Source organism: Podospora anserina, chromosome 7, assembly GCF_000226545.1.
Source record: "Podospora anserina S mat+ genomic DNA chromosome 7, supercontig 1".
In the NCBI taxonomy this organism is placed as follows: domain Eukaryota; kingdom Fungi; phylum Ascomycota; class Sordariomycetes; order Sordariales; family Podosporaceae; genus Podospora; species Podospora anserina.
Genome location: NW_001914854.1, coordinates 1,100,929 through 1,116,477, shown reverse-complemented (window position 1 = coordinate 1,116,477; position 15,549 = coordinate 1,100,929). Strand labels below are relative to the sequence as shown.

The following is a 15,549-nucleotide window of genomic DNA, read 5'->3' as shown; positions in this document are numbered from 1 at the left end:
TGATGATGATGATGATGATGCCGGCGCAGGTCGAATCAGGCGCTGCCTTCGAGGTGCGATGCCGTGGTGATTTTAAAGATGTGATGGTTCCCGAGGCCAGCCCGTGACATAGGAAATTCTTCTACACGATGGATAGTTCCAACCCAATTCCCCTCGCTTGAGGTGCTTTTGCTTGCTGTTCGCGGATCGAGGTGCCGTACGCTTGCCGGGCCTAAGCGGAAGGGCAACGGCTTCGGAAACAATGGGTGGTTTATCGAAACGAAACCAATCAAAAGATCCCCAAGAATATCGGCGGCTATCGGGTGCGGGTGCGCGCGATGGTGATGGGCGGGGGAGCTGCGACGCGGAATGTCTGATGTCCGGGGCAGGTCGATTACCTCTGGGGTCTCTCGAAGGGAATCAGACGGGGGCGAGCGACTGGACGTGTAGACAGATGTGAGTGGTTCGTTGGACAGGTCTGGTAGGACTAGCCAAGCATAAAGTAGATAGGAGACAGAGTGGGAAAGGGGAAAAGGAAGCTCCCGCGATACTGTCCAGAGAAGGGGAAAAGAAAAAGGGAGGGGGGGAGGATGTGGAAAAAAAGGGTCTTGGAAAAAAGATCGCGAGAGAGGGCCGGAGGGGAGGGGAGCGGGCGAGCCTGGGGGTTTAATCACTTTGCTCGCTTGGGGGGGACCCGGTGCAGTGCCTGCCAATCAGTGCGTGGGCTCGCAGGCAAGGGGAGAAAAGGGTGCTAAAATGCGCAGTGTGGTACGGGCCCAAGTGCCAATGGCAAGCAGCTGCAGTAGCGGGGCCCCGGGTGGACTCTACGAAATGGGAGAGAGCGAGGAACAGACAGACAACCCTGCTCTGCCTCTGTCTTCCCTTGCCTTGCCTTGCCTTCCCTTCCTTGTCCTGGCACCCCATGGACCACCTGGGCATGGACTGCCCAAAGGGGAAGTGGGAGTGAGAGCGGGAGTGCACCATCACCACCACCACCGGGCAGCCAGGCCAGCAATGGACCGCACAGCACAGCACCCATCAAGCAGGCTCGGGCGCGGGCTCACCAAAAGGTCAAGAGCTGGTGGGATGGAAGAGGCGGCGGGTGTTGGTGGGAGGAGAGGCGGGGAGGCGTGATTCTAGTAAACAGAGGTTCAGTGAGATCAAGCCAAGAAAAAGGTGGGCGACTCGAGGGCTCGTGTGTTGATAGGCTGCCCCTTGTTGGAAAATCGGGTCCCACGATGAATGTTGCCAGGGTCGTGGCCGGGAAGTCCATGCCCTGCGAGCTCAGGGCCATCTGCCTGCGTTCGGCTTCCTGGCATTTGCCAGACTGTCAACTCGCGGTCCCTGACCCTCACTGACTCCGGCCGAGATGCAGCCCTTCATGTTTGTTGTTGATGGGATCCGAACAGAGAGAGAGGCTCGAGAGTTGTCAGCCAGCGCGTGCTCAACCGCAGCTACGGAGTCCACTAAGCAGCCGTTGTTGTTGTTGTTGTTCCTACACCTGTCTTCATAAGCACGACCGGGACCAAACAAGCCACACCGGTGCAGCATTGGGAAATGATGCTGGTGGCGTGAGCGCAGTCTTCAGCATGGCTGTCGTTCTGGGCTCAAAGTGGCAACCAGCCTCTTATCGACCGATCATATGTACGTACATATTTTTGGCAGGTAAAGTAAGCTCATTGCTAGGGATGTAGATCTCGGGTCTCTCTTCTTTTTCTTGTCTTTCAGAATGTCTTGAGTGGCCGTTGAAGAACCCATAACTTCCATGACTCTGTATTGGGCATTGGGCAGCTGCTGTCTCGATCTCTTGTGGCGCCCGATCTGTTGGATCTCGAGCCAGTCCTTTGTCGCCGTGGATTTCTTGTGTTCCTCCAGAGCAAGAAGCACTGGCCATCATGAGCTGCGGGATGCGGGATGCGGGATGGCGCTGCGGGTTGTGGGAGCGCGAAGAGAGAGAGCCACAGAGCCACAGAGCCACAGAGCCACAGAGCCGAGGCTGTCTTGTCAGCGGGCCTGAGTCGCTCGCGCATCTGGACCTAGCCCGACCTTCAAATTGCTGTTCATAAAAATACCCAGCTAATTACGATGCTACCCAGCCCTCGACATGGGTTGCTCGGTATTATGCCGACGACTTGTTGGACCTCCACTGTTGTTACCTTACTGTACACATCTGCACGACAGTCAGCGCTCATACGGCAAAGGCGGCGAGGGAAATGGAAGCGTGATGAATTACAGCTTGAATCATATCATTTGCATCTGAATCGCCCTCTCTCTCAGCGCTCAATCCACATCAGGAACGCCTCACATGGACATTGTCGTCCTTTGTTTCGCTTGCCGGCAGCTCTGATATCACGAATATTTGGCAGAAACGGCTACACACCACTGCGCTTTCCCAGGCTAATAATAAGACAAAGACCTGATGGGCATCCATCTTAGCAAGAGTCTGATGGTGTTGCGCACCGAGAAGGGGCCGGTGTGACGGAACACCTTCTTTTCCACATCAACACTCGGTTGTGGCAACTGGGAAACTCGTCATGATCATGACTTTTCATCTTCCTTGATGTTCACCAGCCCGACGCCGCCCGCCTCACCGCCAAGACAAGTCAACGTCGAGATACCTTATCCTGTCCAAGTCATCAACTTTACACCACCCCGCAGGACAAGACAGACCAGCTCCTCCGTGATATCCAACCCAACTGGAGAGCGGTTTACGAATTCGTGCCGCAGACGGACGCGCTTCCCCCCCCCCCCCCCTGGTTCTGCAGGAGGGGCAGAGGGGCAGTGCCCAGCCACAGTCTTTGAATCCCACCTGGTCACTTCTGAAACATGCTTCAGAAATAACTCACAGTCGCCGTGCCGGGGTTCTCTGCTTGGCACCAACGCAGAACGGTGCGTCGCTAGCTGCTGGCAAACGCCCTTCTTCCAGGTGCTGCCAGTTGATGTATCGATTCACCCCCCTCCGCGTGGTCAGCACATCACCACACACATCCTCCACAATAGCCGTCAGCCTCACAGTCCTTCCAGCCGTCTGTCCAGCAGCGCGCTGCCAAAAATGCACACACGCACCTTGCCGAACACGGGACTCCTTGGTGACAAAAAAGATGGAGGGCTCGGTCGTGCTCCGGCAAGTTATCATTGCGGGAAGGCCATCCATCCATCCCGCATCATTGCTGAGTGTACGAATACAGACACGGCATCGCTGCCGGAGCTGTCAAAGCTGTAGGGTGCCTTTTTCCGACCACACACACCATGGGCATGGCAATGGTCTGCCACCGATCGATATTCTGAGCACGCGGTCTGGAGGCGCCTCACCGAGCTCGCTCGGCTTACACTTTGCTTCATCCTTCCCGGCGGCAGAAGTCCTTGTTTCCGATCGAGACCCCCGCCGGCAATCCCTGGTTCCCCCTGGGTATATCGCCAAGTACGAATGCTGGCGGTACTCTGTCGGACCGCTCTTGGAAGACGCACACCCAGATTGGAAGGCTGGGGGCTTTGTTGACCCCAATGTATCGTGCAGTGGGGAGGTGACATTCGTCGTGTTAAAATGTGGGGGGAACAATATAGGTCGTGCCTCTCTACACAGCAACCAAAAACGAGCGGTGGGATGGAGTGGTCCGCTTGATCACCATGACCGGCATATTCTGAAACAAGAGGGCTAGCTGTGCCAAGAGCTTCTATTTCAACGGCGCAGCTGTTAAACTGACTGTTCTGTCGGTACGCACGTATCGCTGCCCAGGGGGCAGGTGAGCCTGTACAGCTCGGATGACCGGTATGCTTTAACAGCTGAACCCCCCCAAGGTGTGTTCACACGGCCATGTCGTGGGCAGAAGGCCTGATCAACTTCAAGACGTCAGGCTTGGGTGTGTTGTCTTGTAGGGAAGGGCTCTTGGCTGCTGCTGCTCTTCGGATTTCTACCAAGACTACTCGGTTGCCATATCAAGCACGCAGTTTGCCTCCCTGGTGTTGAGATCCATAACGGCGTTCGAGGACAAGGACGAACCACCAGTCAGCAATCACAACATGGCAAGCATAACATATTGTTCAACAACCGTCGGGGATCTAACACCGGCTCATCCAAGCAACTGGAAAGTGTTTGCAGCCCTTTGTCGAACCAGCACCCTGCTTGCTCTGTGGAAGTTGCGTAGCCGCCACGGTGGCGCATAGGTTTCTGAGAACCATGGATTATGTCCGCAAAGCCCGCCAATCAACTATCTGGCCCCCCCGTTCAGTTGCTCTTGCCTGGGGCGGCGTCTTTCTCACCAAGTAAACAGACAGACAGAAACAAGCTCGTATTTTTTCTGGCCACAAGTGTAACAGAGGCTTAATACTTCCGTCCGTAGGCGGCGGACAAACTTGCCGAGCGGGCAAGGCCCAACGGGCATGAGAAGGCTTTCAGTATTCTCTTTCTCTGTCCTACACAAAGAACAACTTCTCTTTTTGGTGCCTGAGAGTTGGTGGTGGTGTGATGCTATCCCTACGGAGTACACACCTCTCTATGCGGGGTTAGGGCTGGGTGTATAAAGACCATGGGATGGGGAACCCCCGAAAAACGGGTAGCTTCCCGCATCTCTTGTGTGTGTTTCAGAACTCTCTCTCTTCCACAAAAGTGGAAAGAAAAGGAGAAAAACAGGCTGAGCTTCTGCTACGGAATACCTTGCCGGTGCTAGCCTAGCAATTGCCAGCGAGGACCCAATGGACCACACCACAAAATTCAAGCATAAACAACGGTCATGCCTACCTACACTACAGAGCATTCGTCATCTAGCCAGCCAGCCAGCCAGCTGGCGACAAAAAACCGCTGATTAGCCAGGTGTTGAGCGGTTGGAGGAGAGGGGCCCGCGCTTGGGTCTTTTTTTTTATTTTTTCCCCGCGCTGATGCTGATCGACCTAGAGCTGTCTAGCTCTTCAGGCTTGTGATTGGTCCCCTCAGAATAGCGGGAGCTCCCTCTAGTGGTTGGAAATTCTCCGGTTGTGTTGTTCAACAACTTTCGTCCTTTGGGCCGTCTTCCCGTTGGCGTGGGCGGTGCCGCTGTGCCTGGCCTGTTGGGCTGTGACCTGCTTGGTCGATTCGTTCCTTGTGGCCAAGAATAGGGCAAGGTCGAGAGAACTGGCCGCAGACCGAGAGTGTGTGTCCATAACACAGCTTCCTTTTCTAACTACCTATCAAAGTTGTTCAGATCCCGCCGTTCAGTTTCTCACAAAAATCCTGGACTTGGTTGGGTAGGTGGGGGGGTTGCCTTTTCCCGTTGTGATGGACACAGGTCGTACAGCAAAACGACATCATCGGGTTTGGCTGGTACTGGCACTGGCTGGGCGGTAAGAACACTGGTGAAAAGTGCACCACCTCTCAACTCCTGATTTCCGCGCCCTCCCGCCTCCTCCCGAGCGCTATGCAGGTACAGGACAGCCATGGTGGGATGGATCTTCCTCCCCCCCCCCCCTTTTTTTTTTCCCCATGCAGGAGGAGATCTTATGTGCACTCATGCGTACCTACATACCCGCCGAACCTCGGAACTTGTCTCTTTGCGAAGCCACGAGATGACTGTTTTCTCCATCCAGCGCCTGATGAGAGATGGGGGTGATTATGGAAGAGTGAGAAATGTAGGCGGTCTTGCAGAGCGGCCATCAGCTCCCACCCGTTGTTGCTAACAATAGGCGAGCGAACGGCCCAGCATACACCATGCTTTTCTCCATTCAGCTTTGGGGGGTTATCTTATCAACAGACACACAAGGCTTTCAAACTCCGAGTCTTTCGGGCGTTGTGTGGGGAAAACAGTAATGTTTGTCGGCGGGGTTGAGTCCAAAACCTCAGTGTCGAAACATCCCGCCAGAAAACAACCACAGTTCATCCGAATATGAGGATTTTCTCAAAGAGAGAGAAAGCGAGGGATCTGAAACACAAAAGCAAGAAAAGGGGGGTTGAGGTTGCACGAGTTTTCTTGCTGAAACATTGACATTCAAATCCAGCGGCTGTTGATGAGCTGCGGGTGTGATTGGTGTTCCTGGATGCAGGCTGTCTTCGTCGCCATTGTCAATGTCGCCCTCGGCAGAGCAGGTTGACTTGACCGCTTGGTTTTCGATGGAGGGGTTGTACTAAGAACCAGCGAGAAAATACAAAAAGGCAACATTAAACGCATTGGTACGGAGGATCTGTAGGCCCCGGGGGGGTGGGGGGGGGGGTGCTGAATGTGACCTTACGCAGGAACGGCGTATCGCATCATATCACATTGTAACCTTCTCATCATCAACACTTCCAACAAGCTGAACTGGTGATGCGTGGAGATGGATGTTGTTGCTCGGACCTCTTCTTCGTTTTCTTCTTCGTCGTCTTCTTCAAAGACAATGGATTCTTCCCCAATTCAGTCTGGTGGTGGTTTTTTGTTGTGGACTTCCCCCCGCCCCCTCCCCCTCGCGTGGATGCACCTTGTTCGAAACAAGCGCCGTTGACTGCTGGTGGGTCGCTCTTTTTGTCAGGGGTTGGCAGGGGGGGAATAAGATGAAACAGGGCCAAGAGATTGTCAGAGGTTCTTCTGGAAGGTCTTTCTGGTCTGGACTGGCTTGTGGGTTTCGTACAATGGTCACCACATCATGAGTGGGAAGAGGAAGGGAAATGAAAGACAAAGGATTGTTGTTGAGCAGAAGGGAGGGTGGAAGTTTACACTAGAGATCAATGATGTCTTGACGCCTGGGTTTCAAGAGACAGAAAGCTATTGCCTTTGACGCCCTGCCTGGGTTGAGGTTGTTTCTCGCCGGGTTTGAGATAGATTGGGAAAGCAAGGCAAAGCTGGGAAATCACATTCCCGATCTCGGTACAGCAACTGGCGAGGAGTTCAACTACGGGTCGGCTGATAGCCTTTTTGCTAGCTATCGCCAACTCGGGGAGGCTGGGTGTCATGATCAAAGACGAAAACGGAAGAAACGGCAGTTGAGGAGAGGTTGCACTCGTCTCACAGGGCTGCGACATTCACGATTCAAGAGGCATCTTTCTTTTCTCGCGATGGCCAGCAACCTACTACGACGGTAGATCTTTCACCAGAGCTCCTTGTTTGTTTCTTTTTGCCGGTTAGGTCGGGCGCGCTGTGGTGGTCATACTCCGTATCCATCAACCCGATCTGCTGTTGCTGCCAACAGGTTCTTCGCATTCGGCATCGGAGACGTGACCACATCACTCCTCGTGACATATGACCCCGTGATGAGACGGTCTTGGTTCAAGTTCAGCTTCTTCTTCTTTTCTCTTCTGCCTTTTCCCCCTTTTCTTGGCTGGCCTTCCCCGCTGAAAAGGAACACCTTCTGAACGCGTCCGTCCACCCGTCCGCCGCGCGAGCCCTATTCCGACCCCTCGGGAACCCGCAGCAGTGTGCTCACATGTGTGAAGGAGCATTCGGGCGCGCGTACCTGAACACCGTGCGCAAAATTTTGGTTGATGATGTTCAAAGCGTAGCATTTTGCACCCGGTAGGTCCGTCCGCTTCTGGGCAGCCGGGGGTATACACACGGAGCAGGGGTGGGATGGTTGGCACGGATGACAAGAAGCTGGGATCACCCGGGGTTCGAAAAGAAGAGCGGAGTACTCCACCATTCGGCGGCGGCGGCGGCGGCGGGCGGGAGAAGAACATTTCGAAACTTGACAGCAGGAGGGAGGGCATTGTTGATGAGGGGGGGGGGGGGGGTCGGTTTAGTCATGGTATCGGATGATGAATGGGCTGTCAGGATACTATGGCGAGGACTGACATCATGAGGAAGGAGACGTCTACGCGGGGGAGGCGAAAGATGGGTTAAGAATTTTGTTCTGGTTTTTCTACGATCACGGGAGCATCTCTTCCTGGGACAGAGCTTGTTGGGATCACCTTGTTGGAAGGTGTTTGCTTGTGCCCCATTCCTCGGCAGGGCTGGATGAACTCTACGATCTACCAACGTCTGAAACTTGAAGCCGCCCAAAAGAAGAAGGGGGACAGGTAGTAGAGATCCTGGAGGGAAATCCCCAGGCTTCATTTGACAGGTAGGATTTCCCACAGGGAAGACCGTGGTGTCATCAGACCGCTCGGACCGTTGGTGACGATAGTTGACAAGAAACCGGCGATATCCGCCTCCCCGGAGCGCCGATTAGGCCGGGCGAGGGGGTCTAGACTCGGTCGTCGTTGCTGTAACTTGATGCTCCGATATACCGATGCCGTTGACGGTACCCAACTTGACAAAGTTCCTCCGTTGTTGCCACCCAAGAATGGCAAAAAAGCACGCATGAATCTCAAAATCAGCCTGCATGGAAGCACATGGCAAAGATGGGAGAAGATTTCCCTCATTGTCAATGCCTCATCCATGTCTTTTTTTTTCTCTTTTTGCCAGCATTGACTTTGTACAAGTCAAAAGAAACGCATGAAGCTGACCATATCTTTACGGATTAGCGCAAGTCAGCAACACGTCCACGCTAAAAGAGTAGCGCTTGAACAGAATGCTTCTTTCGGCTCAATTTCCGAGGTTGAAAAGAACGGTTGATTCTTGGCAGGGGTTGTGCGTTGTTAGGCTTGTGGATTCATCAGGATGAGGAGGTTGGAAACAGTGGGGAGAGAAAAGAGGGCGGAGATCACATCATCGATGGGCATTGTTGGTGGGGAGGTGGATTGTCAAGAAGGCTTGTTGAAGCTAAGGGCGACGGATAGAGATTAAGGGGTGGGCTGGAAGAGGGAAAAGTGTCCGTGTGGTGATCCGAGGTGTGGATAGAACTACGGGAGGCACTACGGAAGGAAAAGTGATGAAGGTTGCTCCCGTGATCTGAGCAAGAGATTGTGATGGCACTAGGATGATCGGTAAGGGCTTCTAGAAGGGGCTAGGAGGTGTGTATAGAGGTAGTTCAGTGAGAGGCCTCTTGAGGACCATGAGTCGCAGTTGTGATCATGAGAGTAGTATGAGGACTGTTGGTTGATGAGGCCTACATGTAGGTGACTGGATGCGATGATTGGGAGAGGTTGCATATTTATCAGAGAAAGACAATGGCTTTGATACTTTATTTATACTTCACTCGTAGACATGCTGTATCAGAAGATCAAAAGTTGCTGTTGGGTGAGTACATGAAAGCCCTGGAAGGGACAACAGGTTACAGCCACGATGTCCTTCCGCTGTCACTGTATGTTTCTACTAGGACGAGGGCTTTATCAAGGGTCTTTCCTCTAAGTTGTATCAGCCTAGCGTCCGAGCATCCCTTGATATAGATCTAGAAAGTCGACTGAAGCCTGGGAAGACAATACAATCAACACAATTCAGAGCACACGGTCATAAACCGGGCTTGTAGAAGCCAACGTTGATGACGATGCTACGGGGCTTTGTTGTGAGACTCTGCTGTCTTGAACATAAGCATATGATGAACCGTAAGACACTTCCTTCGTAGTATTTGTATTTATCTTCGTCAAAATGCGAACTGCATATCTCACTTGTGATCTTTGGCCACTGAGTTTCTTGTATTTGCGATCAAGATTATTTGCTTAAAGTATATAAGAAGACGTTGAATGAGTTGATAAATGAGATGTCGCTTTCTGATAAGATTCGAAACTATGAGACAGAATGCTTGGATGATAATACGAATAGTCTTTGGTAAGCCGCTGTCTTACTTCACATGTTCATCTCCAACCCAAGACCCCCTCCGAAATCGCTATTGAGGTGTCTTCTTAAGTCCTCTTCATCGACCTGATTGTGGCTGTGTTATGAGATGTAGGACCTGTCATGAAATCAGATAAGATTGATTACAAATGTGAGAGGGTATACCGGCCGTTTAGCAATTGTTTGGGTTAGCCTGGATAACGCCATCCAAGACCGTTGTTGTTTGATAAGAGGGTCCTTTGTCGTAAATATGCATTGTGTCGTTAGACCCTGAGCACCACCACCACGGAGATAAGACCCTTTACAGTGAGAATAATTGGTCCATAAGGCTTTCGTCAGCGAACTAGTCCCCCGAGTCGGGTTGTTTTGCCCGCCCGTTGCAACGGAAGAGGGCTTTCACTGGACTGAAGTGACGACTTACACAGAGACATGATGGCTTGGCATCTGCACCCCACTTGCCGTTAAGCTTAGGTAGCGGGTGGGGGAGCCGCTAGGGGACGAGCGAACTCCGCTAACCGTTGAAGATGTCTGCCCTACGAGGAGCTTTCTTCTTCAAAGACGTGCTTTTTGTAGCTCTGATAGCAAAGAGGAAATGGCCAGAGAGTTTTATATATACCTACGTGGAAGATGAGGCAGTCTACCTACCTTATATAACCTCAGAAGATCGGATGCAGTCCGGCAAGGAGCACCGGCCAGAAGACGGAATGGGGGGGTGCATGCTTCCTACCGCTTCGGGCTACGGCAGGGTGCAACTGCCAAAGAGACCCGGGCGGACTAGTATGCATCTGGCGCCGAGTTCGCTGTAGGCGGGTGCACGCAATTGCTTCGAGATCTCGCGCGCTTTCAGACGCTGTTGCCTCCTCATCACGAGGATGTTGCTGTTGACAATGCCAGGGCCCCTTTGGTTTTCAATCATGGGATGGCGAGATGTGTTTCTGCTGTCTCCAGTAACCTCACCTCCTTGAATCGACGGAAACACCACCACCGCTGTGTGCTACCCCAGATTATTCGCCATCATGGCACAGCAAGAGAACACCAGCAGATGCTCTCCGGTCGAACCATCCCAGCCTCAGTTTCCCGAAAACACCCGAGACATTCCGGGACCGACACGCCCAAGTGAGATCACTGAACACGCACGCATAAGACGCAATACCGCCTGTGTGCGGTGCCGGGATGCCAAAGTGCGCTGTAATGCCAGCTCTGCCTCGGGCCAGCCATGTCTACGATGCTCCAAGCTCGAGCTCCAATGCGTGGTGGATAAAAGTCATAAGCGGACGTCGAGGAGGAGGTAACATGAATTTCGACTCAGCTTAGTATCCAAGACTAACCATCGGCATTCACTCACACAGTAAACTGGAAGAACTGGCTGCTGAAGTGCAGAATATCAAGGACGCCGTGGTAGCTCCCCGCCCAATTCTTGATCTTCACCAGCATCACCAACCCACCCATCTCCACCTACGAGCCCAGTCTATTTCCACCGAGCCCAGTTATATACCGTCTCTGTCAACCACCAGTATCAGTGCCAGTAACGCCAGTAGCAGCACCGTCTTCGGCCGGCCCAGGCTCTGCTCAGCCTCTAGCGAAAATGCTGTTGTACCACCACCACTTACACCAGCAGGTAGCAATGTCCCATCGACAACTTGCCACACTCAGCACCCTGCCGAGCCAAGGGCACTCGGGTCTCGAGTCTTTTCAGGGGAAGACATAGACTACTACTTTGAAAAGTACTTTGAGCACTTCCACCCCTACCTCCCAATAGTTCGCACCAAAGACCCAAATGCATGCTACCAACGAGGGCAGGTCCTCTTTTGGGCCATCATCATGACCGCCTGCCGCCGGTTCTCCCGGGACGACACCGCCTCTCGGTTTCTGATCGACTCCCTACTGCCACAAATATGGAGCGCCATCTCACAACCGCCACTAGATCTATCAGTCATCAACGCTGTATTGCTACTAGCAACATGGCCCTTTCCCACAATCAGGTTTTTGTCGGATCCATCAATGATCTTTGCAGGGATAGCAATGAACTCGTCCTTCTTGATGGGACTTCATACCGGCAGGGGAACCCATTCGGAGTTCAAGCATGCCACCGAGGTGAATGACACGACAGACGAAGAGGCTACTTTTACTTGGGCGGGATGTGCCATCATCTCTCATCGGGTGTCGGCATACATGGGCTGCCCATCAGCTAGTTCATTGTTCAACAAGACAGTCGACCAGTTGCTCGATGGCAGCAGTCAGTTTCCACTACCCAGGTATTTTTACCTGCATTTGGAAACAGCGCGGTTTGCGAACCGGGTGAGCAGGACCATGTGTGCTTCGCTGGAGGAAGCTCAGGGGGTGAGCCATCACTTGGTGGCGTACATGGAGGAGGAGTACACCAAGGTTCAGAGGCTGTTGTATCCAGACAACTCAGGTACGCAGTTTTTGCTGTATGTGGTGGTGTCGACGACACAAAGCTAACAGGTAACAGACCTCGACCATTTCACCCTTTTGTCTACCCTCCTGGAGATCCAAACTTATTACTTCATGCCTTTGCCCGGCTACAACCCCGAACTCCTCAAAAGGAACCTCATCAAATGCTACACCACGGCCGAATCCCTTATCCACCAAGCGGCCTCGAGACTACACCGGGAAACAGCCTTTCTGCACTACGCTCCTCACTTTGTGTTTCGGACTCTTTTGTCGGCGATCTGCGTGGTGATGAGGGTTCATTTGTCTTCTTATACCAAGGGGTTTCAGGCAGACACTGTTGACGCGCTGATCAAGGAAGCGATTAGAGCGCTGAGGATATGTTCTGTGCAAGAAGGGGACTTGCATGTGAGATGTGCGAGCATGCTGGAAAGTTACTGGGATATGAGAAAAAGGTCGAATCACTGGTGCAGGACGGGGGTGAGCGTGTATACACATCGTCTGGGGGCGAGCTTGACGTTTGATTGCTTGAGGAGGTGGAAGAGGGATGTGGAGGATGCAAGGGATAGTGGGAGGGGGGTGATTGGGCCTGGGGGGACGGAGGGGGGTGAGGATGGGGGGAAGAAGGTGGAAAATAACAATGTGAATGTGGGAGGGGTTGAGAGGGTTGGTGAGTTTGGACGACCAAAAACAGAAGAACAATATGAGGAGATGCTAACCGAGGGTGTTTGAATAGATGAAGGACCGAGACCGACGGCAAATGCGGATTTGGGACTGGCGGATCCGTTTCAACGGTTTGACTGGAGTGTGTTTATGGATGATTTTGATTGGAGCTTCACGAATACGTCTACTTCGCCGGCGTTTATGGGGCCTATGGGACCGACTTGAGGAGGGGGTTTGTTGGTATAATAATATACATGATCGTGTTCTTTGCTAGGACTCGAGATGCCTGCTCCGTTCCTGCTCGCTCATCATCGTTGCAGCTTGTTGTCGTTGTTTGATGGTGGTGATGGCTCAACGATGGGTATGAACATATTGGGAAATAGTCACAAGACAACAGTAGACGAGAAGGCAGTTGGCGGGAAGGAAGTCGTAATAAAAATGTAAAGTGGTTACAAAAAGAAAGAGACGTGGAAAGGGGGTATTGTTTACTTTTGCGAAAAGAAATCTACAAAAAAATCAAAAGACTTTGACGCCATGTCATTGGTTCGAACTCGGGGTTCACTTCGACGCTGAATATTTTGTTAGGCTCCTGGATCCGTAACTGTTTCGGGCATCTCCTAATACCACTTAGCCATATGCCCCTCCCCAGGCGTCCCTGGTTGGAAATGCTGTCTTGGAAAGGGAACTTATCTCCCCGGGAAGGGAAGGAGCGAGTGAGGGCAGTGAGGGAAGGAGCGATGGTGTTGGGGATTGGGGGAAGGCGCAGCCTTGACACATGGCGGCATGTGTTGCTTGTAGGTGGGAGAGGTTTCCCCTTTTTGTTTAAATGCTTGCGGAAGCTTAGCAACCTTGTTCCATTACCTCTGTTCTTCCCTTTCTCTGCTTTGCTTACCACCATGCTTTTGACAGGCCTCATGTATATCTAGCCACCTTCAGCACTTCTATTCGTTGAGTACATTCGTTCGCCTTTTCATACTCATCAGCTTGTAATACAGATGCTGTTCCCAGTTTGGACTCAGAAGGAAATTAAAACACTCACTTAAAGAATAGGAGATGAGGTGTGCAACCCAATCACCTTTTTCTTGGTGTACTTGGGGTCTGTTTGAACAGCCTTTCTCTCTTATTTGAAGTTGATTTTAAGTATGTGCCCAGGATACAGCTGTTCACAGATGAAAAGTGCCCGATCCCCCTGAGGCTCGGGGAAAGAACATAGAAACTCGGCCCCGGATCCATTGGCCTAGAAACACGGCAAATGTCGTCCGAGAATTTGATCTTGGCACTCCGGATCCACCACCGTTCCCCGGATCTCGGTTGCGGGGCTGAAATTCTTGAGATCAGATGAAAATAATGACTTTGAAGTCTATGTAACAGGTTATCTTGGACGGTTAAACATAACTCAAACGAGTGAAGGTAAAGGGCACCCGGAAGTGACGAGAATTTACAGTCATCTTGACATGTTCTTCACGTTGCTTTTGATAAAAAAACCCATCATGAACTGACAAGAACTGCCGCATGGCACACCGCTTGTCGTCTGGTGACATCCCCGGAGGAGATAACCCGCCTGTTCTTCCCCTTCAAGGTCTACCCATCCCACTTCCCACCTGCAAACCAAGAAGACGCAATGTTCCCGTCGACTGTTATAAAATGGCCATGACCATAGAGATATGGCCACGATGGCAATGACGGGCCTGCAGATTAGCTTAATGCGAAGCTTAACACTTCTTAGGGTCTGGTGATGATGTCGAGCATTTTGCACGTGCTGAAGCGAGCAGGATGAACATCTGGAGGTTCAGGCAAGATAGCACGAGACTTGCTCCATCATGCCATTTTTGCCGGGAGACCCAAGTCGCTTTCTACCGCAACCAGCGAACAGGCTTCCCCACCAATTAATTGGTCGCTCTTGATGCGACGCGGCCACAAAAAGACACAGGCCAAGCTGCACACCGATAGCCGAGGCTCGGGGGGTGACCAGCACCAGAAAGGAAGCCCAGCCAATTGCAAATTACGGAGCGCACGGCTTTCAACGACCACCACCCGCAGGTTCACCGGGGGCACATGTTCCTGCTTCTCCGCTTGCGCTGGACTGGACGGACAGAGATCAGAAAACGTCTGAAGAAACACCACGATGGCCTCCAGTCTGCACTAAAAACAGCCAAAAAGTCAATTCACACACCACCTACCACCGTTGCTGGACTGCCCGCGCCCACCTCAGCCAGCCACAGCGCGTGTTTTTGATAACCTAGTTCAGGTCCATCCTCAAGCCCCAACCTCCCAATTCGACGACACTTTACTGTGGTCGCGATACACTCACACACAAACACACACACACACACACATTTTGACACTTTGACAACTCTGCACAACACACCCGTGCGCAGTTTCCCACCATGGCGCCCTCCTCCAACCGGTCATCTGTGGTCAGCTCCGAGCCCAACGGCAACAGCAACGGCACCAACCTCATGACCTCAAGCATCTCCTCCCTTTCCTCGTCCATGAACTCCCCCCGGCCCACCTCTTCCTCCTCGCACATCACAAAGACCTACCGACAAGCCTCTACTCTCTTCCTCACGCGTCGTCTGCCAGAAGCCCTCTCCACCGTTCTCCCTCTGGTCTCCCCCGTCCCCCAAACCGAAAACGACCCCAACAGCCCCTTCGACCCAGCCCCGGCAGCGAAAGCTTCCCGGTCTTCCCGCATCAAAGTATGGTCCTTGTACCTGACCATCCTCAACGCGATCCTCGAGCTCGATTCCGAAGAGGGTAAAGCCGCCTTTGGGACGGCCGAGTGGCGCGCCTTGTGCCACAAAGTCAAGGATGGGGAGATTTGGGAGGAGGTGGTAAAGAATGGTTATCACGGGGTAGAAGGCGATGTTGACGCCGATGTGGTAATCAACTTGTATTTCCCCTT

General features: G+C 52.6%; 2 protein-coding genes across 2 annotated transcripts, besides 4 other annotated features; both read left to right on the top strand.

Annotated features, from left to right (window-relative positions):
* Nucleotides 1-19: part of an STS (microsatellite 7G18 NON POLYMORPHE) that runs on past the window's edge.
* A 107-nt stretch (nt 20-126) lies between these two features.
* Nucleotides 127-146: a sequence feature (primer 7G18A).
* A 9,502-nt stretch (nt 147-9,648) lies between these two features.
* Nucleotides 9,649-9,687: a sequence feature (Short protein (PODANS_7_1740, CAP68522.1) was converted to a misc_feature.).
* Nucleotides 9,688-9,734: 47 nt separating this feature from the next.
* Nucleotides 9,735-9,776: a sequence feature (Short protein (PODANS_7_1740, CAP68522.1) was converted to a misc_feature.).
* An 809-nt stretch (nt 9,777-10,585) lies between these two features.
* Nucleotides 10,586-12,713, top strand: PODANS_7_1750 (uncharacterized protein; the record flags this gene model as incomplete). Its single annotated transcript, XM_001907813.1, has 3 exons — nt 10,586-10,822; nt 10,884-11,985; nt 12,043-12,713. 3 exons carry the CDS (start codon nt 10,586-10,588, stop codon nt 12,711-12,713), a joined length of 2,010 nt encoding a protein of 669 aa, XP_001907848.1.
* Nucleotides 12,714-14,986: 2,273 nt separating this feature from the next.
* Nucleotides 14,987-15,547, top strand: PODANS_7_1760 (uncharacterized protein; the record flags this gene model as incomplete). Its single annotated transcript, XM_001907812.1, has 1 exon — nt 14,987-15,547. A coding segment is annotated over one exon (561 nt), but the record flags the coding sequence as incomplete, so codon positions are not given.
* Nucleotides 15,548-15,549: the final 2 nt, after the last annotated feature.